Genomic DNA, 27443 nt, shown 5'->3' on the forward strand with positions numbered 1-27443 from the left:
CGTGGGGAGGAGGCAGCTCCCTGGCCCCAGTTCAAGGCCAGCGGGCCACAAAGGCCGCAGTCCGTGGGCAGGTCTGGGTTTCGGGCCAAGAAAGGTAGGAGCTGCCGGAAGAGCCGAGTCGGATCCCTCCCACGGGCTGCTGCACAGAGGTAGGGGCGAGGGGCTAAGAGGAATGTAGCGACTGCCTTTATTGCATAGACCTTTTCAATTGCTTTGAAGATTGGGATCTGGAGACGCACAGGACACAGAAGACGGGAAATGAACTTCCCCACCCACACCGACGGGGCGGGGAGGAACCTTAGTGCAAATGCTAGCGTCGGCCCGGGGGAACCTGCCCCTCCTGGGCTACTTGGCCAGTTAAATGGAGGCACCGGAGTGGGCAGGGCGAGACCCAGGGCCTGACTGGCCAGCCCGTCCATCCCAGGCCCCATCATTGGATAATGCATTAATGACAAGTCCCGCCCTCAGCCGACCTGGTCTTCAAGGAGCTGGAAGCGAGGATGTGGTCCGAACCCGGCTCTAATTGTTCAGGCACCATCCTCCCGAGCGAGCCTACTTTCCTGTGACCTTCATGGCCCCCACCCCTGGCATTCGGGCCACCCTCTAACATCACCTCTGGTCCCCCCTGGAGGTGGGTGCCATCCTGAGACAGGGCTAGAACCTCTGCAGGTGGGGCCTCCACGCCAACTCTAGCAGCCAGGCCACGCCCCGAGCTCAGCCTCCGCCCCCTCGGAATGTAGACTGCGCCCGTAGCGGGCCCTAAGTTTTGCGAGGTTCACGATTCCCGCCCAGGGCGGCCCGAAGGCCCGGTGAGCAGTGTACCAAGGCCTGGATGCACCTGCGCCTGCAGGGGCCCGTACTCCACCTGCTCCCCATCCACCGTGAGCACTCCGCGAGGGGTGAGCGGCTCGAGGCGAAAGGCACGAGCCGCCGCGTAGCCCAGCTGCGGGCAGCCCAGGCTGAAGTGGCTACCGTGCTCCATGGCCAGGAAAACGCGCAGCAGCGCAGCTCGTGAGACGCCGCCGCGCACCCAGCACAGGTGCACCAGGCCGTCGTCAAAGCGCGCGTGGGGAACTGCCATGAGGTCGGCCCCCAGGTGACTGGGTGAGATGGCCAACATGAGCACAAAGTCCCCCTCCAGTGTCACCCAGCCTGGGGGTAGCGGGGTATCCAGGGGAGGGAGCAGGTGGTCTGCTGGACCCCCAGTAGAGATCGCTACCGAGTCACCATCAGGGGTGAGAGGCAGGAGCCCAGAGGATGCTGGCATTTCTGGGCCCCCCTCAGTGATGGGTGAGAGTACAGCTGACTTGGGGGACCCAGGAGGGGAAGGCAGCAGTGGGTCTGGGGACAGTGGAGCATCCCCAGCTCCACCCCAGTCCCCAGCCAGCTCTGGCACCCTCCCATTGAGTGACAGGATGGGTAGTGGTTCAGGTGAGCCAGGGGAAGTCAGGGCAGGCTGAGGCAGGGGTAGGGGCAGGTCAGACACAGAGCGATGGAGGGGTGAGTGGGCCACGGGTGGAGCTGGGCCAGGGGCCAGGGTCAATTCTGACTTGGCACGGGGCAGGCCATGGGCAGGGGTGGGTGAGGCAGGCTCCACAGTGGCAGGGAGGTAGGAGAGGCGTCCACGGTAGGTGTGCAGTGTGGCAAGGCCCAGCACGGTGCCCAGTGTGAAGCGGGCACTGCCCAAGGCCCTGAAGCGCTCACTCTGGATGTCCACATCTGACACGAAGCCCCAGGCCACAGACAGGAAGGAGAAACAGCGGGAGCCCGAGGCCAGGGTCACAGAGAGGAGGTCCAGTGGGCAGCAGCCACCCCGGCAGAGCAGCAGTGAGCAATTGAGCAGCAGGTCAATGCCCAGGGCCTGCTCAAACCTTCGGAGCCAGAGATGGATTGACACAGTGAGAAAGGGTAAACAGGGTTGGGTGAAAGACAGAGTGCAGGGCAGGGAGGAGACAGACAGCAAGGGGACCAGGCAGGCCATGGCCCTGGGCCCACCCGCAGCCATTTGGCCACCTCCACATGGACTCCTTACTGGGCCAGGTCCCCTGTCGATCATTCCACTCCACAAGTATTCACTAAGGGTCACCTGTGTGCCAGGCAGAGTTCTAGGCACAAGGGATACAAGACCAGCAAAAATGCCAGACTCGCCCTGGCTGGAGTTGCTCAGTGGTTAGAGCATCGGGCCTTGTACCGAAGGGTTGAGGTTTCAATTCCCGGTCAAGGGCACATACCTAGGTTGCAGGTTCAATCCCTAGCCCTGGTTGGGGTGTGTGCGGGAGGCAACCAATTGATCTCTCTCTCTCCCATCAATGTTTCTCTCTCTCCCACTCCCTTGCCCCCACCTTCTCTCTAAAACATCAGTGGAAAAAATATCCTTGGGTGAGGATTAACAACAAAAAAATGTGACTGATTAACCTGACAGTGGACTGGCAGAGAGAGGGGCAGATGTGCCAGGTCCCTGTTATCTCTCCTTCAGGGTACCCTCAAGCTCACCGAGGCAGGAAAAGCCCACCTACCCCCCATGCTGGTTCACAGCTCCAGCCAATGCGTTGCCTGAGCCACAGGGGAGGATGCCCACGGGTATCTTCATGGCCTCTTCCCAGTCAGGGCGATCTAGGAGTCCATTCAGCACCTGGAGGGCCAGAGACCAGACACCTGGGTGCTGCTCCGGCCTCCACAGTTCCCCCAGGGCTCCGGGCTTGGGGATCCCGCCCTACCTCATGCAGCAGCCCATCTCCCGAGACTGTGATGATGCCATCCCACTCGCTCAGGCTCAGTCCCTGGACCAACTCCCGAGCATGGTTCTGTCGCTCTAATGTGGGGAACCAGGAGGTGAGGTCCCAACCCCTCCCCACCGCTCCCCAGGATACAAGAGTTCAACCCCAAGCCCTCACCTTCCATGCTGACACCACCCTTACCTGTCTGGATGAGGTTGAAGGACAGCCCAGCTTCGGAGATCATGGGCAGCACGTGGTTCTTACACCACTGCCAAGCCAGGCCCCGCCCACCAAACGGATTGACCAGTAGAAGCAATCGGGGTGGCCTTGGCAGAAGATGGGTGGTGATTTCTGCAGAGAGAAGGGACGGAGTCCATAGAGGCCAGAGACCCAGGCCCCTGACCAGAAACCTCAAGTTTTTTCTCTCCCAGGCTTCACTGCCCAGGCCACACCCTCCTGAGACAAAGGCAGGGCTTGCGTTTCTAATCCCAGTGCCCTTTGGACCCACGGGTGAGAGGAGGGAGAGAGCTATAGTTTCCACCTTCCTCACCAAGAACACCTAGATCCCAGATCGGGTTGCTTCACTCTGTGAACCTCCATTCTCTCACCATCCCTTAGAACCATCCCCCGGGCAGCCAGCAGGACCCTGGAGGACCAAGAAGTCCCACCAGATGGGGACCCTTGAATCTTTACCTTCCTGTGCCAACTGAGGACCCTGGGTGGGGGCCTCTGCCTGAAAGCCTTCTCTGGACCCCCACAGGCTAATGTTTTAGATGCCACCTCTGAGCGCCCTGGGTGGTGACTGATCACGTCTCAGTCTGCTGCTCTCATCAGCCTGGGAGCCTCTGACTCATCTGTGGTCAGGACCCATGGAAGGGGGGAGGGAACAGAGACAAAAATCTCATGAGAGAGCAGCAGACACAAATAATTTTTCTCAGTCTGTGGTTTTGTTCCTTCTGTAGCCTATCCCTGTCTGGTAACACACTTTCAATATGGCCCCAGAGAGACCACACAAACACACAGAAAAGCAGACAGAGATGCCCATAGAGGGAGACCCTCAGAGACACCAAGGTTGCCCAGGACCTCACCCCCGTTCCCAGGCAGCGGCAGTCCACGGAGCAGACATGTGAGGACAGTGGCCCATCGCTGGGCCTCAGCCCGGTTCTCCTCGTAGGTGGCCGCCCCATCAGCCCCGAAGGTGCGTGTGGCTCTGCGCCGGCCCCCGCGCCGGCCCCGCGGGTAAGTGTAGATACAGAAGTAGGCTGCTGAGTCCGAGAGGCTGCGGCTCCGCAGGGTACAACAGCCTGAAACCTCGGCCAGCAGCACCAGACCACCACGGGGCCTGGCTTCAGGCTTTGGGCGAAGCCGCTGTATGTGCAGGGCCTGTGGTGTGAGGGTGAGGGCAAAGCGTGGGCCTCGGGCTGGGTAGGAGCCAAACTCGCCATGCAGGAGTGGAGTACTGGTGGCCAATGGTGGCGGCAGTGGTGGGGCCATGGCCTTGGCCCGGTCCAGGGCAGTCCTAGGCCGGTCGCCCCAGCTCTAGCTCAGCTCCTGATTTGACCTCTGTGGGAAGGAAGGGCAAGAGTCAGAGTCCAGGACCCCCATGTCAGATGGACGGAAACAGGGGCAGGGCCTGTGGACAGAGACAAGGAAGGGCAGTCACAGGTGCACAGAGACAGACAGGCCCAGACAAGTGTGGAGAGACCCAGAGGATGCAGGGAAGAGATCAGTTAGAAGGCCAGCACCCTGGAGGGTCCACACCCAGGCATGCAAACATTCATTCATTCATTCATTCATTCATTCCTTAAGCAATTATTCAGTATCCTCCATGTGTCAGTCACAATGCCAAACCTAGCAAACACAACCGGGAACAAAATGGACAAAAATCCCTGCCCTCGTGGAGTTTATATTTTAATCAGAACACACAAAAACAAGATTAAGAAGTAACATATAGTGTGTTAAGGGCTTTGGGAAAAATTAGGCAAAGGACAGAGATCAGGATGGATAGAGAAAGGGGCGAAGGTCTAAGAGGAATGTAGCAACTGCCTTTATTGCATAAACCTTTTCAACTGCTCTGAAGATTGGGGTCTGGAGACACAGAGAATACAGAAAATGGGAAATGAACTCCTGGCCCCCACCAACGGGGCGGGGAGGAACCTTAGTGCAAATGAGAGCTCGGCCAGGAGGAACCTGCCCCTCCTGGGCTAATTAGCCAGTTAAATGGAGGCACCGGAGTGGGCAAGGCAAAATTTGGGCATAGGAAGAAACAGACATACAGACAGAGAAAAACAACACACACACACAGTCATCTTCAGATGGAGAAAGTAACAAGGGAGAGACACTGGACAAAAAGGAACAGCAGGATGAGAGCTAAGAGCCAGAGAAACAGAGGAGACAAACGGCTTTAATGAGATGAAACCTAGGATGATGAAAGATTCTTAGGAGAGTAACAGTGTAGGGGCTCCAGGAGGCCCTCAGAGGGTCAGAAAGACAAGGGAGAAAAAGACAGAGAAGATAGAGACAAGAGGGAGAAGATGTAGACACCAGTACAGAATGCGAAAAGGATGTGACATAGAGGGACTAGGGGGTCAGAGAGCAGAGAAGCCACATGTGGGCACCTGCAAGGGACAGTGTTCAAGAGCTGGACCCTGAGCACTGACCTGGGCGTCTGGCCGCCTGTTCTCCAGGGAGGGGATGGGAGCCGGGCCTCAGGTCCCATTCCCAGAGGCTCTCCCCCTACCCTCTGCCTAGCTTCTGCCTCCTCATCCTTACTCACCTTTGTTCCCCTCTGCTCCGCCCACCCTGCCACTTGCCAGTCCCGCCCCTCACCCCCACCTGCCTCAGACACACCTCCATTTGTGGCCTCACCCTAAGGAGTCACCTCTGCCCCCTGCCCTGGGCCGCTTCCTCAGGCCCCATCCCTAAACGTGCAGACTCCCCCTGCTCCCTCGAATCAGGTTTAGGCACAGAACCCTAGATCAACCCCAGTCCCGGGTCTGAGTCTCTGTCCCTAGTTCTTAAGCCTCTGGCACGGTTTCCGTTCTCTCCGCCCCTCCAGGTACCCCAGACCTGGGCCTGGGTCTCCCCAATCCATAAGCCCGAGTCTTTGTCTCCGATTCTCCCGGCCCGGGCCTCCACTCCCCTCGCCCCTCCCCTATTCCCACAACCTAGTCCCAGACCTGGGTTTGCATTCCTGGATCCCTCAGCCCCGGTTCTGGTTCTCCATCTCCATCCCACAACCCTGGTACCCCAGTCCCGGGCCTGCGTCTCTCTGTTCCTCTTGGTCCCACGGTCACCCAGATTCGGGTCCCTGTTCCGACCCCCCGCAACCTCCTCACACGCCGGGTCCTCCTCCAAACGGCCCCTCAAGTCAGCACCAATCGCCCCCATCTGACCCAGGGGTGTGTGGGGGGGGAAAGTGTGCCTCCGCTCAGCCAATGGCCGAGTGGCTGGCTTGAGCCGCACCAATGAGGGCGAGCGGGGGGTGGGTCCAACCAACCCGCGAGCTTGGCGCAGGGGCCTGCCGCGGGAGAGCCGGAGCGCTCGCGAGATCCGCTGCCATGGCAGTTGAGGGTACACGCTCAGCAGAGGCGGTGTCACGACCCTACAGCCAGGGACTATATCACCATGTTTGTCGAGGGCAAATGGGCCAGTCCCATCCACTGGATGTATAAAAAAGGAGGAGCAGGAAGGTCTTTAGATACAGATAGAGAGACGGGCCCTAACACAGCTAACAAAGACCCAGAGATAAGCAAAGGGAGTTAGTAAGAGACCCAGAGAAGCATTCAGAAGCAATAAGAGACTTGGAGAGAGAGTGTTGTCTCCTTTTCAGATAGAGCCAGAGAGACTGACGCAGAAGAAAGCAGAGATATAAACAAAGATAGCAGAATTAAGAATGTGCAAGGTAAGGACTCAAGAAAACCAAGAGAATGACAGAGATAGAGATAAGGACAGACACTTCTGGAATGAAAACCAGGGAGGAGAGGCTCATTAATTCACAAATTATGAATAAGCCATAGGGATGTATTGTACAGCCTGGAGACTATAGTCAATAATATTGTATTAACTCTGTAAGGTGACAGATGGTAACTGGACTTGTGATCCCTTTGCAATATATACAAATGTCAAATCATTGTTATACACCTGAAACTAATATTGTATGTAAATTTTTTTTTAAATGTCACAAACTATTTACCTTGGGCCAAACCAGAGTGGAGGCATGAACATCTGCCTAGTGAATGACCCAGTTGTGTGGCAAGACAGACACAAGGAAAGAGATGGGAGATACAGTATCTGAGACGCCTCTAGGTCAGAGGTGAATGGTGGAGAGAATATTGAAGGCCCAGAAACTAAGAGGAAATGAGACCAAGAGACAGAAAGCAAAGATGTTGACAGAGAGGCAAAGACCTGGTGAAATTAAACAAAGTCAAGGCAAGGATAATACCAGGAGACTTAGAAACAGACAGAATTGTAGAGAGAAAGACACATGCTAACGGAGATAGGGACAGAGCTTGCTAGAAAGAGATAAGTGGAGGAAGGAGTTCATTTATTGCCAACAATGTACCTTGTGTTCAACCTAGAGTAGCAACAGCACCAGGTCCTAGGTGCCTGCCAAAGAGTGACCCAGAGAGAGAGAAACACAGCACCTGAGCTTGGGGCCCAGGGAGGAAGGCACATATACCCACCAAAGAGGCTGGGACTCAAAGATAGAGACCAAGTTACAGAGATGAGGGAAAAGGGACAAGGAGGAGGAGGAAACTGTCCCATGGTATGGTGATCTTAACTTTGGAGGGACCCTTACCTGGTCCCACTGCTCCTCTGTTTCAAGGTGTCCATTCATCTGCTGGCCCTCTGCTCTGTTATTAGTGAGACCCTGGTCCTGGGTCAGAGGCCATGGGAAGGTGGTATATGCAAGGAGTCAGGCCTCACAGTTCAGGCCCAGCCTTTGGCTTTGTGGAGGAAAGGTGAGTAAGTAGGAGTATCAAGGGCTGACTACAGGAGGCCAGGCTGGAAGTGTTGGAGGCCCAAAGGGCAGGGCCTTCCTGAGAAAGGAAGAAAGAGAAGAGGTCAACTTTTTCTCTGCCCCAACCAGTTCATCTTGTTTCATTCACTATGGGCCAATAAATAGGGGTGGACTCTAATTTTTACTGCGCACTTAAAATGTGCAAAGCATTGTCCTAAGTATTTTTACTAACTTATATAATGCTGGAAAACATGCTATGTGCCAGGCCTATAGTTATCCCCTTTCTGTAGATAAGGAAAGTAAAGCACAGAGAGGTGAAATGATTTGCCCAAAGGAATACCATTATTAAGTAGCAGAGACAGGACTTTAATTTGAATATTTCTGTCTGCTCGTGCCTGTATTTCCATCTTCCCCCTCTTTCTAGGTCTCTTCAACCCCCAATAGCGGTCGCTGTCCACAACCCCTCTGGGCCTCCATTCCTTTTCCCCTCTGAATCTCTGTCTCCCTTTCTTTAAGTCTCTCCTCCCCTCTCATAGTTTTTTTTACCCATCCCCTCTCTCTACTCCACCCCCAAACCCGAGACCTCAGTGTGTGCCTCTTCTGCGCTCCAATACCGTGCGCATTCCTCACAACGAAACCGCTGGGCCACGTGAATCTCTCTGGCTGAGAAAAGCAGCCCTCAGGTGGCAGAGGCTGAGAAGGGGTCAGGAAAGGGCCACCTCGGGGCAGAGGGTGCAGCGGAACCTAAAAGGTGAAAATGCAGGCTGCTATAGACTGGGCTGCAAGCAGGAAATCTCGGATTGGATCTCAAGTAGGAACTGCCGAGCTGCGGCCGCGCCTGGAAAGCCCAGCACGAGATAAGACAGCCTGATAAAGAAATGACCCGAGCGTGGAGTCCGAGGTTTTTCAGTGGTCCAGACTGGCCGCTCCTGCCCCGCCTCCTCATCGCCGACACTCAGTCGGCCCAGTCCGGAAGCCACAGAGAGGCTGCTGGCTTCAGGCCAGAGAGTCACTGCGCGACAAGTCCTCCTAGTTCCGCGGGACATCTCTCTCGCTCCCAGATCCCTTTCTTCCGGAAGAGTATCGAGAATAGGGCCCGGGTAGGGACAGAGAGGCCCCCAACATGCTGGCCCTTCTCTTCTTGACAAAGCCCTTTCTTTTTCCTCTTTGGTTGGTCACCGCCCCCTACAGCCCTATTCCGGAAAGGCCCATCTAGCAGTCCGTCCGATTCACCATAGAGAGAAGCCCGAGTCGCGCCAGCGTGACGTCACGTAGGCGCCGCTGGCTGAAGGCTTTCCCCGCCCACCCCGGCTCAGTTCTCTCTTTCCGGACCTGGTGAAGCAGAAGGCGCCATCATGGTGAGTGCGATTTGCAGCGTTCCGGGCTCGACAATCCGCCGCCATCCGCCGTGGTGTCGAGCTGGGGGCGCGTCAGAAGGCGGCAGGGATTCCGGGGGTGTCCTACGGAGGCGACTCCCGTGGTGGGGGGTGCTATTTAGGGGATCCGAAGAGCAGGGATGGGTCAGTCATGTCAGTCTCCAGCTCCTCCCGCATCTCTCCAGTATAGCTCTCGTTGAATAGATGCCCACATTGAGTTACGAGGTGACTAAGTAAAACGACCGGGGTTAAAATGCCAGCAAGTGACTGAGCCAGGATTCGGACCCAGGCGCTGGTCCCCAGCCACCTAGTCTCTTGCCTTTTGCTGCCCTTACCCCGACCTGTCACTCACTCCCCAGCCTGAGAAGTTGGATGGGGGGCGGGGGGGCCGGCGTTGTTGACCGTCCAGTGCCCGGGTTTTAGGACGGGCAGGCCTCCGAGTCTAGGCTCCCTGCCTACCCTGTGAACTCCCTTTCTCACCCTGTGCCCAACTTTGTCTGTTTCTTGGGAACACAGCACTTCTGTGTCACAGATTTGAGTTTGGGAAATAAGTGGTCGGGAGTGCTCACCGTCGTTTCTTAGAAATGTTCAGTATTGGTTAAATGGGAGCTATTGAGTAGCTTTTTACAGTTCATAGCAGTGTCAGAAAATGAAACCACAGAAACCGGCTGTCGTGGGAATGGTGGGCTTGCCTGAGTTTTCTCAGCACTGAAGTGGGAAAGTTCTAAATAAAGGTTCGTCAGCACTTAGCCTCTGCCCTTGGTGTGTTTTTTTTGGTTATTCTGCATGTGGGAACAAGCACTGAGAACTTCAATACATTGTTGAAAAACACCGCTTAAAAAGAAATGAAAGTTTTTATTGAGTTAACGTGGCTAACTCAAGGTGCTGTGTGTCATGCCCCGAAGGCTTTGCATGTACAATTAGCCCCTTTTTACAGAGGGGTCACGTGAAGTCCAGAGAGTTATAAGTGATTTTCCCAGATGTCTCCCAGAAGTGGACCTGGAATTTGTTTTCTCTGCAGAGACAGGCTCTAGCTTTATTTGGGAGGTAATTCATGATTGAGAACGTTTATTGGGTGAGGAATCTGCCAGATAGTTGAACCTATGGTCTCCCCTTCACCCTGCAGGGAGTCGATATCCGCCACAACAAAGACCGAAAGGTTCGGCGCAAGGAGCCCAAGAGCCAGGACATCTACCTAAGGCTGTTGGTCAAGGTGAGTTTGGGACCGGTGTCAGGACCACCGGTTTTAGCGTCTGGGCTGTACACAGCTGGGGGGTTGGGAGGGGGTTTTCTGGGGCCCTGATGAGAATGGACTCTAGCTTGCTCTCTCCCTGGAGCTCAGTGGGATAGGGGAAAGCCAGAGTCGTCTGTCGTCCCTCCCTTAGAAAGCTGAGAGGGAGGGCAGCAGGGTCTACCCTGGGTTCTTATTCTTCCTCCTCCCTTTCCTTCCAGCTATACAGGTTTCTGGCCAGACGAACCAATTCCACCTTCAACCAAGTGGTGCTGAAGAGGTTGTTTATGAGTCGCTCCAACAGGCCTCCTCTGTCCCTGTCCCGGATGGTGAGGGGCCATAGCTAGTCTGGGGAGCAGCTGGATTGTGTCTAGAGCTGGGCTCCGTGAGGAAGGGTGGGCTTGGAACTCTGACCCTCATGTTATAGTTTAATTTGACTGGCTTGGCTTCTCGGCCTTGTTTTCCTTCTCATTGTTAGGTGGGGGTGGTTACGGTGGCCTCATGAGACTGTCCTGAGGCTTCAAGTCATGGAACGTAGTTTGTTGAGACATCTGTGCATTAGGCCTCTGCTAGTGAGAGGTGTGGCCTGGGTAGGTTTAGCCCAATCAGGGTACAGCTGTCCTGGTCCTTGGATGTGCCTGAGCAGCAGGACTGGATTTAGACACCAAGCGGGGCTTACTGTGCATCTTCTTCCCCAAAGATCCGGAAGATGAAGCTTCCTGGCCGGGAGGGCAAAACTGCCGTGGTTGTGGGCACTATAACTGACGACGTGCGTGTCCAGGAGGTGCCCAAATTGAAGGTGAGTGGGTCAGGAGTGCAGGCCCGTGGTGGAGTCCTGGCTTGTCCTTGCCTGTTGTGGTGCCATCGGGCTCATGCTGCCTCCCCAGTCCCACCTTCTTTGGTTAGGCAGGCACCACACCTGCCAGGTGGCTTTTGGGAAGGGGGCTTGTCACTGGCATTATTGATGGTGATGTCCCTGGGCAAGCCCCTCTGGGACCCTGTTGACAGTGCTGGCTCTTGAGCCAGACAGCCTGGGTTTGAGTCTAGATTTCTCTGCCACTTTGACACCTCTGGACAAAGTCCTAACTGTGCCTCAGTTTCCTTACATGTAACGACTGAGTTGTTAAAATCTTCAAGGAGTTTATAGGAGTAAAGTGAATGCAGTCGCTGTTGGCTTAGGGCGCTCCTTCTAATAGGAGTTAATTTTAAGGCCGAGCAAGCAGCCAGGACTTCTCCGTTGGACTGGGGCAGTGAACAGTAAGTCCCCGCAGTCCCTGAGTGGCCACACAGGGGACTCTGACCAGACTTGTCCTCTGTGTCCCCTAGGTGTGTGCACTTCGTGTGAGCAGCCGTGCCCGAAGCCGCATCCTCAAGGCTGGGGGCAAGATCCTCACCTTTGACCAGCTGGCCCTGGACTCACCGAAGGGCTGTGGCACCGTCCTGCTTTCTGGTGAGTGGTGCCTAGTCTCCCGTGGTGGGGCTGGGTCCCAGTGTGAGGGAGGGGTGTGAGCTGTGACTGCTGAGAGTCTGTACCCAGGTCTGGGAGGTCAGGGACTACCCTTCACCCCATCCTCCCAATCAGCCTGAGCCCCGGGGAGTAGCTCCTTGCAGGGATTCTGGGTGCTGGGTTTCTGTTTGATCCATCCCTTCCTTCCCTTGCCTAGGTCCTCGCAAGGGCCGAGAGGTGTACCGGCATTTTGGCAAGGCCCCAGGGACCCCTCACAGCCACACCAAGTGAGTATGCCCGTCCTGACTGTCCCGCAGACCCCACGGTGCAGGGCTAGGCCTGGCCGTGCCTCCAGCTGCTTCTGTCTCACACAAGTCCAGCCTCAGGCCTCCCACCTCTCATACCTACAAAGCTGTGCTCCCTCGTGTTGAGCTTCCTGTGTAGCGAGTTACAGGTGCAGGCTCTGTTTTAGCCCCAGTTGGCATCTCCCAGCCTCTGGGCACTCAGACTGACCCCCGGGGCCTGGTGCTGACTTTGCCAGCCACTCTTGCCATGTTGGCTTTCTGCACGGCCAGGCTTTTCCAGCAGCCCGCTTGGTATCACCGCTGACCCTTCTGGTGTTCCTGTGCTGCTCTCTGAGAGTCCCCAGCTCCCAGTGGGGCCCTGACTCCATCCTCATGTAACTTTCTCTTCCTCGCAGACCCTACGTGCGATCCAAGGGCCGGAAGTTCGAGCGTGCCAGAGGCCGGCGGGCCAGCCGCGGCTACAAAAACTAATCCCAGATCCTGTCTTGTTATTAAAAAGATTTTGGATGCTGACCCTGTGTATTATTGGGGGATAGAAGGGGTTGGGAGGGTAGCCAGTGGGCCAGAAGGCATTTGTTTGGGGGAATTGGGACACCACGCGGTCTCCATGGAGAGCATCCCAGGTGTCTGCCCATCACAGCTTCCGCCTCAGGCTGCAGGTGCCCTCTGGTGGTCCGGGCCTGTGTGCGCGCTGCTCTTCGGCCGCCGCACCTACTGGACCCTTGCCACCACTACTGTGGAAGCCTGCCTCCTTCCCGAAAGCCCGGGTGTCAGGTGTTCCCACACCTGCTTCCTGGGATTAGCCACACCCTTTCCTCTTAAAGGACCCGTGCGTCCCTCCCCAGCACCAGAGATGTTGGGCGGGGCTTGGACAGGGGAGTGTGGATGAGGAGGGCTGCGGTGGGGAAGGGGTGTCGGAGCAGGTGAGGTACTCCCCCTCGCACGAAACCCGAGTCCGGCAGGCCTCTGGCCTCAGGCTTGGGACCTCGTACCCTGGGCCCCACACCCCAGACCTCCCCTGGGGACCTGTGTGGGAACCTCCCCTGTGTTTGCACAAGAGGCTGGGTTCTCAGGATCCCAGGGTGAGTCTGATGAATGAGGCCAGTCTGCCGGAAGAGCCGCAGAAATAAACTCGGGTCTGAAGACCCGGATTATACTGTCCTCCGGAAAAGGCAAGAGGAGGGGGAGGGGATGGAGAGCTGTCTGGCCAGGGGGGAGAGGGGACCTGGCTTTATTTCTTTCCTTTCTCCTTGCAGGGCTAGTTGCTGTGCCCTGGAGGAAGGGAGCGCCTGGGCGCTGGGATTGAAAGGCAGGCATTGCACAGATAGGGTCCACAGTCGCGTTGGGTCAGGAGCCTCAAACGAGAGTGGTTTTTGTCCATTAGGAATGAGTATGTAGTCAGCTAGCAGGAGATTGTGGAATTGAGGTGGAAAAGACAGGTCAGCTCAGCCAGGGATCAGCGTAGATCAGAGAGCAGTCCTGGGGCACAGGCAGGGTCAGCCGGTCCCACGAATGATGGCCAATTAGTCATCCTAAATGGTCTGTGGAGATCATGGGCCAGGTCCAAGGTAATGGATGCCCCCGTGGAGCGCATCTGCCGCTGTAACAGCCCGAGAGGGTGCAAGGGCCCGTGAGCAGGGTCCTCCATCCGCAGAGGAGACCTGGTTCCCTGGCTGGGGAAGGGTGATGCTGAGGGCCGGAGTATATGTCTCCAAGGCTCAGAGAGGAGGCGCCCAGGATGGTCAGCCAGTAAAAGCTGGTGAGCTAGCTGGCCGGTTGTTGGGAGAAACATCCACTGCACACAGCTGGGAGTTCCACTGGGTGGTCAAATACTGAGACTGTTGGCCGGAAGCAATCGACATCCTCCAGCCAATCGAAGAGACAGCCAGAGAGGATCAGGTAGACGTGCTGTTGGCGGGGGGCAAACGGGAAGCCTGTTCTCCCTTTGGTGAGGGACATTCCGGCAGTCGCAGACAGGCAGGCAGCCTGTTGGCTAGAGGTGATTAGGCAGTCAGTGGACCTTTGGCCGGGAATAGTAAGTGATCAGCCCGACCAAGCCTGAGCCAGTCGGAGAGTCAGTTGGTGTGTCGTGTGGCCAGCAGGCCGGAGGTTGTCGTGTGCTGGAGCAGAGATGGGCAGCTGACGGGTCAGAGTTTGGAGACAGTGCCAGTGGTCAGCCTCACCCACATGCGGGGCCAGTTGTGGGGTCAGCCAGATCAGAGACAACTAGCAGGGAGATCAGAGGGCCTTCTGGTCAGAGTGGCTGAAGGCTGACAGGTAGTTGGTCTGAGCAGCATTGGGTGGTCAGTCATTTGGGTAGTCTGATTGTCGGGACAGTGAGCCAGGGACAGGGCAGGGGCTGCCCTGGAAGGCTTGCGTAGGGTCTGCCTATCAGGAGAGCCCCAGATGGTCGGTGCCTCAGAGACAGCCAAACCCTCGAACACCCAGTCCGATGGCGGCCTCCCAGCTTGCAGCACTGGAAGGAGCGGAGTCAGGGGCCGAGGGGCTGCCCCTGGCGGAGACCAGCCCTGGCTTCCTGTATTCCGAGGGCCAGCGGCTGGCGCTCGAGGCTCTGCTGAGTAGCGGTGCAGAGGCGTTCGAGGCCTTCGTGCAGCAGGAGAGGCTGCGGCCCTTCCTGAGTGGGGATGAGCTCCAGGGCCTGGTCGCGGCGGCTGAGGACTGGACAGCAGCCAAGCAGGAGCCCAGCAGAGCAGAAAGAGCCACCGTCACCAGTGGGGACTCTGGCAGCCTGACCTACTGGCCTGGACAGTCGGAGGAGCCAGTGCCCGTGCTGCGGCTGGGCTGGCCGGAGGACTCGGGCTGGAAGGGCATCACCCGGGCGCAGCTATACACCCAGCCGCCTAGTGAGGGCCATCCGCCCCTCAAGGAGCTGATGCACCAGGAAATCCAGGCCGCCTGCAAGGTGGGGGCAGGGCCTTGGGGGCCTGGTGTCCACATTCCCCAGACCCGGATGTCCTTACGTGCCACCTCCTGGACCTGGGGGTGCACATCCCCTGGTCCCAGGGCATCCTCACCCAGGCCCTCCTGGGACTTTCGAGTCCATACCCCTGGACCCAAGAGTCCGCACCCCCCAGACCTCATCTTCACCCTCTTAGATATGAGGTTCCCAATCCTCTCCCCAAGATCTGGGTTCCCTGAGGCATCCATACCCCTTAGACCTAATTATGACACCCCCTGTCTGTCATCTACTCCTCTCCACCCTCACCAGGGTGGTAGCTCCATCCCCAGGGAGGGCCCAGGGTCTCCCCTGCAGCCTTCCTGGCCAGCCTGTTCTAATTGAATAGGTTTTGTGTTTACCAGCTCCCACACCAAGGACTTGACCTGGGTTACTGTGGAATTCTCACAAGGGCTTACTATGTGGGAATTGGGACTTATTATGCCCATTTAGGAGATAGGAAAACTGAGGCATGGAAGGTTGAGTCTCTGGCCTGAAGTGGCCAAGTAGAGACTTGAACCAAGGCTGTCTGACCGGTGAGTCGGGGCTTATCAGTACCACCTTCCCTGCCTGCAAGCCCAGGCCCTCGGCAGCCCCCCAACCCCCAGAGCTCCCCTGGGTGACCTAGCAGGTCAGCCCTCCCCTGACCCCTGGCACCCAGGGCACCGCTGAGGACCCAGGTGTGCAGTTTCCCACAGTGCACTGCAGAGGCGTCCAGCCCCCTGCCCCCTGGAGCAGGGCCACCATGTAATGTCACAGCTCGGGGGATGCCATTCACCCTCGTCAACGTGATGGATGACGGTTCTGTGGCTGTTAGAGGCCGGGGTCTCCAGGACGGACCGTCTCCTTCTCGTTGACACGCAGACGCCGTGTGAACAACCCACAGAGGCCCGGCCCTTACACTCTCAGCCCCGAGCATCTCGCCATCAGGGCCCCACCTCTGCGTGTTCCCCAAGTTCCAGGCTCTGTCCACAGCCCCTCTCCCCACCCTCAGCTGGTGGCCATCGTCATGGACATATTCACTGACCCGGACCTGCTTCTGGACCTGGTGGACGCTGCCACACGTCGCTGGGTGCCCGTGTACCTGCTCCTGGATGGCCAGCAGTTGCCTGCCTTCCTGACGCTGGCCCAACGGCTGGGGGTGAACCCCTGGGCCACTGAGGTAGGGGCCTGGCTGAGGGGCTCTCTGAGCCCCCATTCCCCTGGTTCTGGGGGCAGACCCTTCCACGGGGTCAGCGAGGTTGGTGCCAGCTCATAGGGTCCCCTGAGATCTGATGCCCATGGCATTGTGGGAAGCAGGGGCCTCCCCACAGGGGTCCCTCTGAGTTGGGGGAATCTCCAAGAGGCCCCTGAGGCCCCAGATTGTTGTCTCTGGAGAAGCTGGGACAGACTCTACCACAGTGGTTCTCAACCTTCCTAATGCCGCGACCCTTTAATACAGTTCCTCATGCTGTGACCCCAACCATAAAATTATTTTCGTTGCTACTTCATAACTGTACTTTTGCTACTGTTATGTCTCAGGCGACCTCTGTAAAAGGGTCATTCGACCCCCAGAGGGGTCACGACCCACAGGTTAGGAGCCGCTGTTCTACAAAGTTATGGGTCCCCCAGCTAGGAATAGCCTAGAGGGACCCCAGATAGAGGTCTGTGAGGTCAGCCTGAGCAAGGATGGGTCCCCTCTCTCCCAGAACCTGGACATCCGCGTCGTGAGGGGCTGCACCTTCCAGAGCCGCTGGCGATGGCAGGTGACCGGCCGGATGCAGGAGAAGTTTGTGCTGCTGGATGGTGACAGGGTCATCTCGGGATCCTACAGGTACAGTCCCCTCCACACGGCCCGTACCCTGTCCCCACGTCTCCCTCAGCGTGCTCAGGGCACAGTTGGATCCCCTTTCCAGCCTCTCATTCCTCATCTGTGAAATGGGTCTGAACACCACCCGGAGAGGATGTGTCATCCGCAGAACAGGCTCCGGGTTGGGGACAGTTCTGCCTGGGGCCGGCCCTGGCCCTGCTGCTGGCCCGTTTAGTGGCCTGGATAATAAGTCTTCTCTCCGACCGGTTTCCTCATCTGGAGGAGCGGGCCCGCCGTTTGTGTGTGAGTCTTTCAAAACCAAGAAGACCTGGATGGAGACCCAGCTCTGCCTGAGGCGAGTACCGTCACCTGTCAGAGCGGAGTGTCCGGGAAGAAGTGCGACCCGGTGTCCTGATGGCCCAGTCCCCAGACCGTCTGCTGTCCCTCCTCTGCTCTGAGGTCCGACCAACCCTGGGCCCTGGCCCTGCAAATTCTTAGCTGTGGGACACGCTCTCAGCCTGTTTCCTCTCCTGGAAGGTGTGATCAGGGAGCACCCACCTCATGGGCCACAGCATGGGGGGCCGGGAGTGGGGATCTGGGCTCAGATGGCCTCAGTTCAAGTCCTAGCTCTGCCAGTGACTGGCTGAGTGACTCTGGGCAACTGACTTCTCTGTGTGCCCCATGCAGCCCGGGATGGTACAGGATGGACCGCAGAGCAAGGGTTCACACAGAGGTACCACTCACCTCTGGGGCCGATGGCTGACTGAGGGGCTTTCCTGGGCATCGTAGGGTGCCGACTGCATCCCTGGCCTCTACCTGGTAGATGTTGGTAGCATCCCTTCCCGTTATGACAACCCAACACCTCTCCAGACATTGCCGCCCCCACCCAGGGGCAGGAGTGCCCCATTGCCCCACCCCGGTGGTTTCCAGCCTTGAGCATGTATCAGAATGACCCAGAGGACTCCCTAAAACACAGATTTCTGGGCCCCTCCTCATTCAGCCGGGCTGGGACGGGGACCGAAGATGGGCATTTCTGGCAAGTTCCCGGCAGGGTGGATACTGCTGCGGCCGGTCCCGGGACCCCACCTTGTGAACCTCCAGGGTCAGGAGGGAAATGTTCCAGAGAGAATCCACCTTCCCAGCTTCGCGAGAGGGTTCAGCAAGAGAGTGGTCCCCCGGCACGTAACATAAGCGCTCCGTAGACATGGGCTGTTGTTGACGAATGTTCTCGTTACCAGATTTCACCGACTCTAAGGTACCACCAATGAAAGGAGGCACCCTGATCAAAATGTGGAAAGAGAGTGTGTCTGAGAACCAATGAAACACAGTCGTGCTGTCAGCCCCACGGGGCACGGCCCCTCCACTAACTCAGGCCTCAGGGCGCTTCGCTTGAGCTCCACCGCCCCCGAATGGATGAAGCCAGGGCCACAAGGGGTTGTCTAGGGCCTCTGGCCATTTAATGAGGGAAGGGGGAGGAGGCAGGGGCACAGGGACCAGTCCCTGGCCCTGCCCTCCAAGCTGGTTGCGGTCAGTGAAGCAGGAACAAGCCCAGCACCAGGCCGGCGGTGGCCCCCGTCATCCAGCTGCCTGTGCGGGTGGCGGCCCTGTTACACAGCTGGCCGTAGCAGCAGGTGGAGATGAGGCTGTAGGTGACGCCCTGGTAGGTGACAGGCTCCTCGCCGCCACACTGCGTGGCCCGGATGCAGCCTTTGTTGATGACGGGGCCGAGGCCGGGGGCCGTCCCCTTGCCCATGAAGCACTCCTCCTCGTCGCCGCAGTTCATGGGGAAGCCGGGGCAGTGTGACGAGTCGGTCAGCTCACAGAACATGCAGCTCTTGACGCCTGTCGTGCCCCGGGGCAGAGCCGCCACCAGGAGCAGGAGCCAGCCGAGGACCATGGTGGCTTGGCAGCGGGGACAGTGCCCGCACCAGGCCGTGGGCTTCTGGGGCCTCCCGGAACTGCTGAATGACACTCGCTGACCCACAAGACTTCTGTCCCTGGCTCTGGCCTCCCTGGGGCCGGAACTTGGAGGGTCCTTGGTTCCCAACGCTCGCGTCTCTCTTCGGAGCTTCGCCGTGACCACGGCTCCTGAGTCCCAGGGTCTCAGAAGCTGCCCGGGACAGAGACAAAGCAGGGGCTGCTGCCGGACGGGAGTCTTTGTGGAGCAGAATGGGATGACCTCACAGACCCCTCGGGGTTGCCACTGGCCACTCGGGGGGTGAGGTCATAGGTGGGGGAGGGGTGTCACAATCGGAGGGGCAGGTTGGCCCGCTGACCTGCCAGGGAGCTAGGACATGGACACCCTGTCCAGGTAAGAACACCCGGCCCCATGCTTGCCATCCTGGCCACTATGTCGGCTCTGCTGGGTGCTGGGTGCCGCGCCTGCCGAGTGCCCACAAGGGGAGTCGTTTTTCAGATGGCAAACCAAGGCTCTGGAGGACGAAGTGACGTGTCCAGGGCCCTCGAGGTGGGATCAGAGCCCAGGTTTAGTTCATTCCAAAGAGGGCATTTGCTGAGCCCCTGCCGGGCCAAATACCAGGGCCGGATGCTTTCAATGCAGCCGCCGGGAGGACAGGACTCGGACGGGCGTGCGGCTCCCACAGGTCGTGGGCTTCTAGCGCTGGGCACGAGCTGGGAGCTCGACCTGTCTTCTCTCCTTCAAATCTTTCTTTTTTTTTATCCTCACTCGAGGACATTTTTCCAATTTTTGTTCAGATAGAGTGAGAAGGAGAGAGAGGGAGAGAAAGAGAGAGAGAGAGAAACATCGATGTGAAAGGGACACATTGAGTGGCTGCCACCCGCACGACCAACCAGGGCCGGGGACAAACTGCAACCGAGGTTCATGCCCTTAGCGGGAACCGAATCCGGGTCTCTCTGGACCGCAGGCCGAGGCTCTAACCGCTGAGCCAAACCGGCCAGGGCTGAATCTTTTCTTTCTTTCTTTCTTTCTTTCTTCCTTTCTTTCTTTCTTTCTTTCTTTCTTTCTTTCTTTCTTTCTTTCTTTCTTTCTTTCTTTCTTTCTTTCTTTCTTTCTTTCTTCCTTCCTTTCCTTCCTTCCTTCCTTCCTTCCTTCCTTCCTTCCTTCCTCATCCTCATCCTCATCCCAGGTTATTTTTGCATGTATCTTCAGATAGAGCATGGGGGTGGGGGGGGAACATCAATGTGAGAGAGACACATCAAGTAGTCACCATCCACACAACTCCAACCGGGGCCGGGGACAAACTGCAACTGAGGCACGTGCCCTTAGCGGGAACCAAACTTGGGTCTCTCTGGACCGGAGGCCGATGCTCTAACCGCTGAGCCAAACTGGCCAGCGCTCATTCGAATCTTGCTATGTGTGACCTCCGTCTCTCAGATGAGAGACAAGCACACGGAGCAGGCACGGCCAGAGCTGGGCACACCGCGAGTGCTTAACAAATGGGGTCATTAGAGGAAGTCGCTGAGTCTCAAAACAGTCCCCATGGGTGTCAGAAAACGAACCCCATCTCTTTTCAAAGGGAGAAACTGAGGCATCACTCAATGGGAACGGGCAGAGCCCAGGTTTAAACTCAAGTCTGAGTCTAGTATTTTAACGTGTTGTCCTCATGGGACAGGCACCTTGGTGGTCCCCATTCTACAGAGGGCGATGTTGAGTCCAGAGGGTGGCAGGATTTTCCTGAAGTCACAGTCACACAACGTGCTCGGTGACAGGTTGGGGATGGTGATGGGGCCAGGCTGGGCCTCTGAGGGCTGTATGGAGGTCCTGACCCTCCTCACTGTGCCACCCAGCTTCACGTGGAGTGACTCACGCCTGCACCGTGGCCTGGTGACCCTGCTGACCGGCGAGATCGCCGATGCCTTCAGCCGCGAGTTCCGGACGCTGTACGCGGCCTCCTGGCCGCTCCCCCCTGCGCCCACCCCAGGCCCCTTCGTCAGCAGCCAGGGGGTGCCGCAGCTGGCCCGCAGCCCGCACAGCGTGGCCCACCGCCACTCCGTGGCTCCCGTGTCACCGCCGCTGCCTGACGTGTCACCGCTGGCCCAGCGCCTGGCCACCTGCCGCGTCTTCGACAGAGACAGGAAGGAGACCCAGGCCATCCCAGGACCTGCACTTAGTGACATCCTGAGGAGCATCCAACGCGCCCGGACCCCCAGTGGCCCTCCGGCTCGGCCCAGCCGATCCCTATGGGACCTGAGCCGCCTGTCCCAACTGTCGGACTCCAGTGACGGTGACAACGAGGTGAGACCTGGTGGTTGGAGGAGGATGGAGGCAGCTGAGGCCCAGAAAGGGGACGGCACTTGTCCAAGGTCGCACGGTTGGGTCCAAAGGCCCTGCTCTGTTTTCTGAGGGCTTCCTCTGTCCTGCCCTGGGGAGGCGGGGAAGCTGAGCTGCTTCTAATCACACCACCTGCTTCCTGTTCCCACACTGTGTGCTGGGCTGGGTGGCATGAAGCAGAGACCCGAGAGCCCTGGGTGTGAATCCTGCCACAGTACACCAATTGTGAGAAGGGATTCACCTTCTCTGAATCTCCATGTTCTCATCTAGGAAGTGGACTGAGCGGTGGCTTCATCCTCAGTTTGTTTGGGGGGAGGGAGGAGTCAATAGAATGAATAGAATAATAATCGTTCATATAATCAATTCCCCCAGTGGAATTTATTTCATGACATCCTCATCCCGGGTCAGTGAGGAGAGACGTTTATCATGTTCACTTTTTTTTTTTTATCCTCACCCGAGGACACTTTTCCATTTTTTGTTCAGATAGAGCGGGAGGGAGAGAGAGGAAGAGAGAGAGAGAGAGAAACATCGACGTGAAAGGGACACATCGAGTGGCTGCCACCCATACAACCCAACCAGGGCCGGGGACAAACTGCAACCGAGGCACATGCCCTTAGCGGGAACTGAACCCGGGTCTCTCTGGACCGCAGGCCGACGCTCCAACCGCTGAGCCAAACCGGCCAGGGCTATCATGCTCACTTTTGGGGAACGGGAAAGTCGAGGCTCAGAGAGGTTAAGGAACTTGTCAAGGTCGAAACAGTGGCCTCCTGCAGGCACCTTCCCACGTGCCAGGCCCCGTGCCAAGCGCTTTCACAAAAGTGGTTAAATCTGACCTTTGCCACAATCCCAGGAAGTGGATGTTATTACATCTCTCCACCCATCCATTTCACAGATGGGGAAACTGAGGCACCAGGGAGGACTGGAACTGAGCCCTGGTTGCCTCCCAGGTGGGGCTTTGAAATTCCCTGTGCCCCGGCTTCCCAGATTCAAGTGTCATGAGCTCAGAGGGGACCCCTCTCTCCGCAGCTGCTTAGACACTGGGTTTTCAGCAGGGCCTGCCCCAATTTTCTGGGGAGCCCTGGAGGGGCTCAGCGTCCTGTAAAGTGGGCTGTTAAGAGGGTGGTTTCTCCAGGGAGAAGCAGGCAGACTTGCTCTGGATGCAGGCTGACCCTGGGGGGCAGGATCTCTGAGAGCTGTGCCCCCTCTAAGCCTCCGTTTCCTCATCTGCTAAGGGGGAACTAGAGGCCGGTCCTGAGGGTGAGGGAGAAAATATCCCAGGAATTGCTTCCCTCAGACCCAGGGAGAAGGGGGATGGGCGGGACAGGGCCAAGGTCCTCGCCTCCACCTGGTCCCCAGCCGTCCTCACCCAGCATCACCTCCCTTGGCAAATATTTGCTGCCCCCACCCAGGCGGCTGCTGGCTGCTTCCGGTTCCTCCCCAGCTGCAAAGGTGCAGGGGGGGCACCTCCTGGAGGTCCGGAGTCCCCAGGCCTCCCCGCTCACCTCCCTCTTGGTTCTGCAGCTCAAGGGCCTTCTCCCCTCCCCTCAGTTTCCGGAGCCCCTTCCCTGACCTCCCCCTTCTGTGTCATCTCCTCCTGTCTCACCTCCTCCCGCTTTCATTGTCTGTCTCCCTCCCCCGGGCTCAGCCCCCAGGAGCCTGGTCTCACCTCCTTCTCTTTCCCTCCACAGCTCAAGAAGTCCTGGGACTCCAAGGACACCCCAGCCAAGGCCCTGATGCGGCAGCGGGGCACTGGGGGCACCCCCAGGGGCGAGGCGGACTCCCGCCCGCTGGCCGGGCTCCAGCCCTGGGGCAGCCCCCTGCCCCTCGGCCCTTCCCGCCGCTTTCGCTACCTGTCCCCAACGCGAAGAAGGTTTGGTGATGCTGCACCCAAACCCCTGGGGCCCAGAGGTGGTCGGCAGCCAGACTGGGCCACCCAGGCAGGACTCAGGGGGCGACCCTGACGGAAGCCCAGCCCAGGAGAGTTGGAGGACCGTCTGCTCAGGGCCCCGGCCTGGTGTGCCTGTGGCCTCAGAGTCTGAGAAGCAGAAGGGATTTTTTTCGACTTATTCCAGAACTTGGGCAAATCCCATGCCCACTCTAGACCTCACTGGCACCGTCTAGAAAATGGACAGAACGTCGCAGTGAGCCGGAGTCATGGAACAGCACACGTCCCACTGCGGTCACGTCAGAACTGAGGGGCCCCCACGCTGGGTTGTGTGAGGTGAAGAAGGGGGTCCCTGGGACCCACGTGCTCAGGAGTAGGGTAAACTGAGCTTGGCCAAGGGGAGGAGAGACCCCAATCGAGGGAGCTGGGCTGAATAACGAGGGACCCGAAATCGGTGGGGACACACCTGCTGGGGAGCGGCTCAGAGCCCTGGAGAGGGACTGGGCAGGTGCTGGGATGGTTTTGTAGGTGCTCGGGCGTGAGTCGTTGGGTCTCCCTTTTACCTTTGCTCAGAATAAACCTGCTTCATGACAGAAACTTGGATTTTCCACAGCCTAGTGGGAGACTCGGGTCCAGCCTCAGCCCCTCCTCCCTCAGACCCAGGAGTCCAGGCCCCCAGCCCTCCTCCTTCAGACCCAGGGGTCCAGCCTCAGCCCCTCCTCCCTCAGACCCAGGAGTCCAGGCCCCCAGCCCCTCCTCCCTCAGACCCAGGGGTCCAGGCCCCCAGCCCCTCCTCCCTCAGACCCAGGGGTCCAGGCCCCCAGCCTCTCCTCCCTCAGACCCAGGGGTCCAGGCCCCCAGCCTCTCCTCCCTCAGACCCAGGAGTCCAGGCCCCCAGCCTCTCCTCCCTCAGACCCAGGGGTCCAGGCCCCCAGCCCCTCCTCCCTCAGACCCAGGGGTCCAGCCTCAGCCCCTCCTCCCTCAGACCCAGGGGTCCAGGCCCCCAGCCCCTCCTCCCTCAGACCCAGGGGTCCAGCCTCAGCTCCTCCTCCCTCAGACCCAGGAGCCCAGGCTCCCAGCCCCTCCTCCCTCAGACCCAGGGGTCCAGCCTCAGCCCCTCCTCCCTCAGACCCAGGAGCCCAGGCTCCCAGCCCCTCCTCCCTCAGACCCAGGCGTCCTGGTCCCCAGCCCTCCTCCCTCAGACCCAGGGGTCCAGCCTCAGCCCCTCCTCCCTCAGACCCAGGGGTCCTGGTCCCCAGCCCCTCCTCCCTAAGGACCCAGGAGTCCTGGCTGCAGCACCCCAGCCCTGGGGAAGTCAGGTGCCCCACGCTGTGGGGCTTCTCCGTCACCGACCCCGCTGGCGTGCCAGGTGGGGAGGAGGGCACGGCCCCCTGTAGGCCCTGGTGCGAGGCGAGGGACCCCACCCCGCCTCAGCCTGCCCTCGCGCGCGCCCCCTGCCGCCCGCCGGAGGCACGCCACCTCCATAGCACATCGAGGAGCACAGGCAGGAGCGATGCGTTTATTCTCAGGGTCACTGATGGGGGTGCTCGGAGGCCTGGCCGGGGCTGGGGCTGGGGTCGGGGTCCGGACTGGCATCCTCGGGGTCCTCGTCCCAGGGGAAGGTCGGCATGCCCCGCATCTGCTCGCGGTAGACGCGGTCGAAGGCTTCGCTCTGCGCCACCGTGAAGTGATTCTTCCAGTCTCCGCAGACCCCTGGCGGGAGGGAGGTTGTGCCCGATGAGGAACATCGCCCCAGCACCCCAGCACCCTCTTTCCCGCTTCTGGGTGAACTTTTGTGGCAAAAGGGGCTTTGTAGCTATGATTACGTTAAAGATCTTGAGAGGGGGGAGATGATCCTGGAGTATCCAGGTGGGCCCCATGAAATGACAAGAGTCCTTGTAAGAGGAGGCAGGAGGGTCAGACTCAGAGAAGATGCTACGCTGCTGGCTTTGGAGATGCAGGGAAGGGGCCAGGGGCCAAGGCAGCAGGCAGGGCCGGAACCTGGAAAGGCGGGGTACCCTTCTGCTCCAGCACCTCCAGACGGAACAGGGGCCTCCTGACATTTTGGTTTCAGCCCAGCGAGAACCGATTCCGGATGTCTGACCTCCAGAACCACGAGAGAATACATGTGTGTTGTTTTAAGCCACTAAGTTGGTGGTATTTTGTTTCAGCAGCTACAGGAAACTCACACACTCCCACCCTAACCCTGGAATGCTGCACGGGAATGTTTAAATAGCCTCCTAGCGCCCTGGCTGGGTGGTGCCGTTGTTTGGAGCGTTGTCCTGTGCACCAAAAGGTTGCGGGTTCGATTCCCAGTCAGGGCACATACCTATGTTGTGGGTGTGTATGGGAGGCAATGGATCAATGTTTCTCTCTCACATTGATGTTCTCTCTCTCTGTTCCTCTCCCTTCCTCTCTTTCTAAAATCAATAAAAACATGTCCTCAGGCGAGGATTTAAAAACATAATAAAAATGCCCTGGCTGGTTTGGCTCAGCGTTTGGGAGATTTGGCCCGCAGACCAGAGAGTCCCGGGTTTGGTTCCCGCTGGGGGCACGTACCTTGGTTGTGGTTTGTTCCTGGCCCCGGTTGGGGTCCTGTGGGTGGCAACCACTCGATGTGTCTCTCTCACAATGATGCTTCCCTCTCTCTCTCCTTCCCTCTCTCCTTCCTTCCTGCTCTAGCTGAAGATAAATGCAAAAATGTCCTCGGGTGAGGATAAAAAGAAAAGGGGGGGGGAATAAATAAATAGCCTCTTATGGTTCAGAGCTGGCCGTTTGTTCCCACTTGCAACTGGGGGGAGAGGGGAGGCCTCCGGTGATGGGCCTCCCCTCCCCCCCAGCACCTGCTGTGTCCAGGCCCTATGTTAAGCCCTGTGTGTGGAGTCAGTTCTGGGTCCACAGTGATGTTGTGAAGGCAGTTCTGTTCGGAGCACCCCCAGATTATAGCTGGGGAAACTGAGGCCCAGAGAGGTTAAGTAACTCGCCCGAGCCACACAGCCCGGCAGTGGCCTAGGAGGCTTGGAAGCCGAGGTCCTGTACCTTTCCGGAGGAAGGCGCCGCGGCGCTGGTCCAGCAGGCTGGGGGGCAACAGTGTGAAGTTGGACATGGTGTTGGCCTTCATGGCATCGAAGGAAGAGTTCGCCACCACGGAGCCCAGCGCCTCTTCGCCCAGCTGCCGGCCCAGGAACTGGCAGACGCGCTGCACGGAGCCCCGGAGGTCCTGGGGGCAGGAAAGAGGGGTCAGGGGGGCCAGGGGAGGGCGGGGCAGTGGAGAGAGGGGACCCAGGCAAGGAAGGAGCACCAGACCCAGAATTTGGATGTTGGAGTCCCAACCCAGACTTGTCTGGGTGACGCCACCTCTGTGCCTCAGTTTCCCCACCTGCAAGCCAAGGGGTTGGGCTCTGGCCTCTGAGGGTTTGTACAGTTTGGGATTTTGGCAGGTTCCGTGGGTGGGAGGGAAGGGGAGAGGCTGGGTCAGAGGTCACAGCAGGGGGCAGAGGTCAGTTCAGCACCTTATGTAGAATCACCCTCCTTCAGGTTAGAAACTGGACGTCAGCCAGTCTGTGCCTCCTACCTGCTCCTCCCCCAGGTCCCCATACCAGAACAGCCCAGAGGGTTGGTCGGTCGCACATCACAGAGCCAGACAGCCTCACCCCTCCTTCCCTTCCCCCGCATGCCCGCCAGTCATCAGCCCTGTCCCTCTGCCCTTCACTCCCGCTGTCATGCCCCTTCTGTGTCCCTACAGGCCTGGCCAGGCCTAATTCTCTCCCTATAGACTCTTGCCCTGGCCTCCTCCCTGGCCTCCCTGCCTCTAGTCCCCCAGGCAAGGAAGGAATCTGAGCCTGCTCCCAGCCCTCCTGTGGCTCCCTAGTGCCCCGAGACAAGAGTTCCAGTCACCAGGCCTGGCTTTCAAGACACCCTTCCTGGGTGCTCCCACCCCCTCCTCCTGGGACTCACCATCCCTGCACTTTGCTCCCTGCAGCCCTTGGCACGAGGCTGCTGGGAAGGCCCCATGCCCCCTTCCCCACCTGGCAAACCCCCCGATTCAGATGGAGTGCAAGTCTGTCCTCCTTGTGACAATGATGGTCCAAGTCACTGTGGACTGAGCGCCTACTGTGTACCAAGCTCTGCTCCAAGCCCCTCCAGTATATCTGTGCCGATGCTGCCGATAGCCTTGCAGGGAGGTGTCAGTATCTCCATCGGTCGCTGGAGGCCCAGAGAGGGGAAGGCACTTGTCCGGGGTCACACAGCCAGGGGGGGACTGGGATTTGGATCCCCACAACCCACAGTCCTCCCCTCTAACTCGTTGCCTTCCCTCCTCTGCACCGGGAACAGTCAGCCTTCGGTCAGCTCCACCAGCCTCAGCCCCAATTTTCCAGGCCATTCCCGGTTTCATAACCATCGGCCCTTTATCCTCTGGAACCACGGACGTGTCCCAGAAATCTGACGTGCTGCCGGTGCTTCTCACCCAGGGCAGCCCAGACTCTGGCGGGCTGCGTGGCCCAGTTTTGGGTTTGGAGAA

General features: G+C 58.6%; 5 protein-coding genes across 7 annotated transcripts in view; 2 read left to right on the forward strand and 3 right to left on the reverse strand.

Moving 5' to 3' along the window:
- Positions 1-79: 79 nt before the first annotated feature.
- On the reverse strand, positions 80-8915 carry SPHK2 (sphingosine kinase 2). 3 transcript variants are annotated; one of them, XM_036273952.1, is made up of 7 exons: positions 8264-8915; positions 7519-7759; positions 3806-4280; positions 2919-3068; positions 2718-2812; positions 2517-2632; positions 80-1871 (listed from the first exon to the last, which is right to left on the reverse strand). In XM_036273952.1, exons 3-7 carry the CDS (start codon positions 4209-4211, stop codon positions 776-778), a joined length of 1863 nt encoding a protein of 620 aa, XP_036129845.1. In that variant the 5' UTR covers positions 4212-4280; positions 7519-7759; positions 8264-8915; the 3' UTR covers positions 80-775. The 3 variants fall into 3 exon arrangements, with proteins under 3 accessions (XP_036129845.1, XP_036129847.1, XP_036129846.1); XM_036273954.1 differs by lacking the exons at positions 7519-7759; positions 8264-8915 and adding an exon at positions 3411-3571 and having other exon boundaries at positions 3806-3910; XM_036273953.1 differs by lacking the exons at positions 3806-4280; positions 7519-7759; positions 8264-8915 and adding an exon at positions 3411-3790.
- A 51-nt stretch (positions 8916-8966) lies between these two features.
- Positions 8967-12553, forward strand: RPL18 (ribosomal protein L18). The gene is made up of 7 exons (XM_036273961.1): positions 8967-9038; positions 10183-10269; positions 10509-10616; positions 10988-11086; positions 11614-11737; positions 11952-12021; positions 12435-12553. Exons 1-7 carry the CDS (start codon positions 9036-9038, stop codon positions 12508-12510), a joined length of 567 nt encoding a protein of 188 aa, XP_036129854.1. The 5' UTR covers positions 8967-9035; the 3' UTR covers positions 12511-12553.
- Positions 12554-14491: 1938 nt separating this feature from the next.
- FAM83E (family with sequence similarity 83 member E) lies at positions 14492-22997 on the forward strand. Its single transcript, XM_036275862.1, has 5 exons — positions 14492-14962; positions 15990-16157; positions 16684-16808; positions 20553-21000; positions 22725-22997. The coding sequence occupies exons 1-5, from the start codon at positions 14492-14494 to the stop codon at positions 22995-22997; spliced, it is 1485 nt and encodes a 494-aa protein (XP_036131755.1).
- SPACA4 (sperm acrosome associated 4) lies at positions 18313-18681 on the reverse strand. Its single transcript, XM_036274873.1, has one exon. It carries the CDS (start codon positions 18679-18681, stop codon positions 18313-18315), a length of 369 nt encoding a protein of 122 aa, XP_036130766.1.
- A 1455-nt stretch (positions 22998-24452) lies between the features above and the next one.
- Positions 24453-27443, reverse strand: part of SULT2B1 (sulfotransferase family 2B member 1) — a 31532-nt gene continuing 28541 nt past the window's right edge. The window contains exons 6-7 of the mRNA XM_036275008.1: positions 25961-26141; positions 24453-24634 (exon numbers count right to left, since the gene is read on the reverse strand). Of these exons, the coding sequence (XP_036130901.1) occupies positions 24453-24634; positions 25961-26141 (363 nt within the window). The remainder of the gene's footprint in view (positions 24635-25960; positions 26142-27443) is intronic.

The sequence above is a fragment of the Molossus molossus genome, unplaced genomic scaffold (genome assembly GCF_014108415.1).
Source record: "Molossus molossus isolate mMolMol1 unplaced genomic scaffold, mMolMol1.p scaffold_m16_p_21, whole genome shotgun sequence".
NCBI lineage: Eukaryota > Metazoa > Chordata > Mammalia > Chiroptera > Molossidae > Molossus > Molossus molossus.

What these genes read in the sequence shown, in the direction of transcription:
- RPL18 (XM_036273961.1), top strand. An exon ending in ACCTAAGGCTGTTGGTCAAG is followed by an intron (nt 10,270 to 10,508) that starts GTGAGTTTGGGA and finishes CTTTCCTTCCAG; the next exon opens with CTATACAGGTTTCTGGCCAG. An exon ending in CTCTGTCCCTGTCCCGGATG is followed by an intron (nt 10,617 to 10,987) that starts GTGAGGGGCCAT and finishes TCTTCCCCAAAG; the next exon opens with ATCCGGAAGATGAAGCTTCC.
- SPACA4 (XM_036274873.1), bottom strand. Translation starts at nt 18,681, where the DNA reads ATGGTCCTCGGCTGGCTCCTGCTCCTGGTGGCGGCTCTGCCCCGGGGC.
- FAM83E (XM_036275862.1), top strand. Translation starts at nt 14,492, where the DNA reads ATGGCGGCCTCCCAGCTTGCAGCACTGGAAGGAGCGGAGTCAGGGGCC. An exon ending in AAATCCAGGCCGCCTGCAAG is followed by an intron (nt 14,963 to 15,989) that starts GTGGGGGCAGGG and finishes CCCCACCCTCAG; the next exon opens with CTGGTGGCCATCGTCATGGA. An exon ending in GTCATCTCGGGATCCTACAG is followed by an intron (nt 16,809 to 20,552) that starts GTACAGTCCCCT and finishes TGTGCCACCCAG; the next exon opens with CTTCACGTGGAGTGACTCAC.
- SPHK2 (XM_036273952.1), bottom strand. Translation starts at nt 4,211, where the DNA reads ATGGCCCCACCACTGCCGCCACCATTGGCCACCAGTACTCCACTCCTG. An exon ending in GCCGCTGCCTGGGAACGGGG is followed by an intron (nt 3,069 to 3,805) that starts GTGAGGTCCTGG and finishes TTCTCTCTGCAG; the next exon opens with AAATCACCACCCATCTTCTG. An exon ending in CTTCAACCTCATCCAGACAG is followed by an intron (nt 2,813 to 2,918) that starts GTAAGGGTGGTG and finishes TCCCCACATTAG; the next exon opens with AGCGACAGAACCATGCTCGG.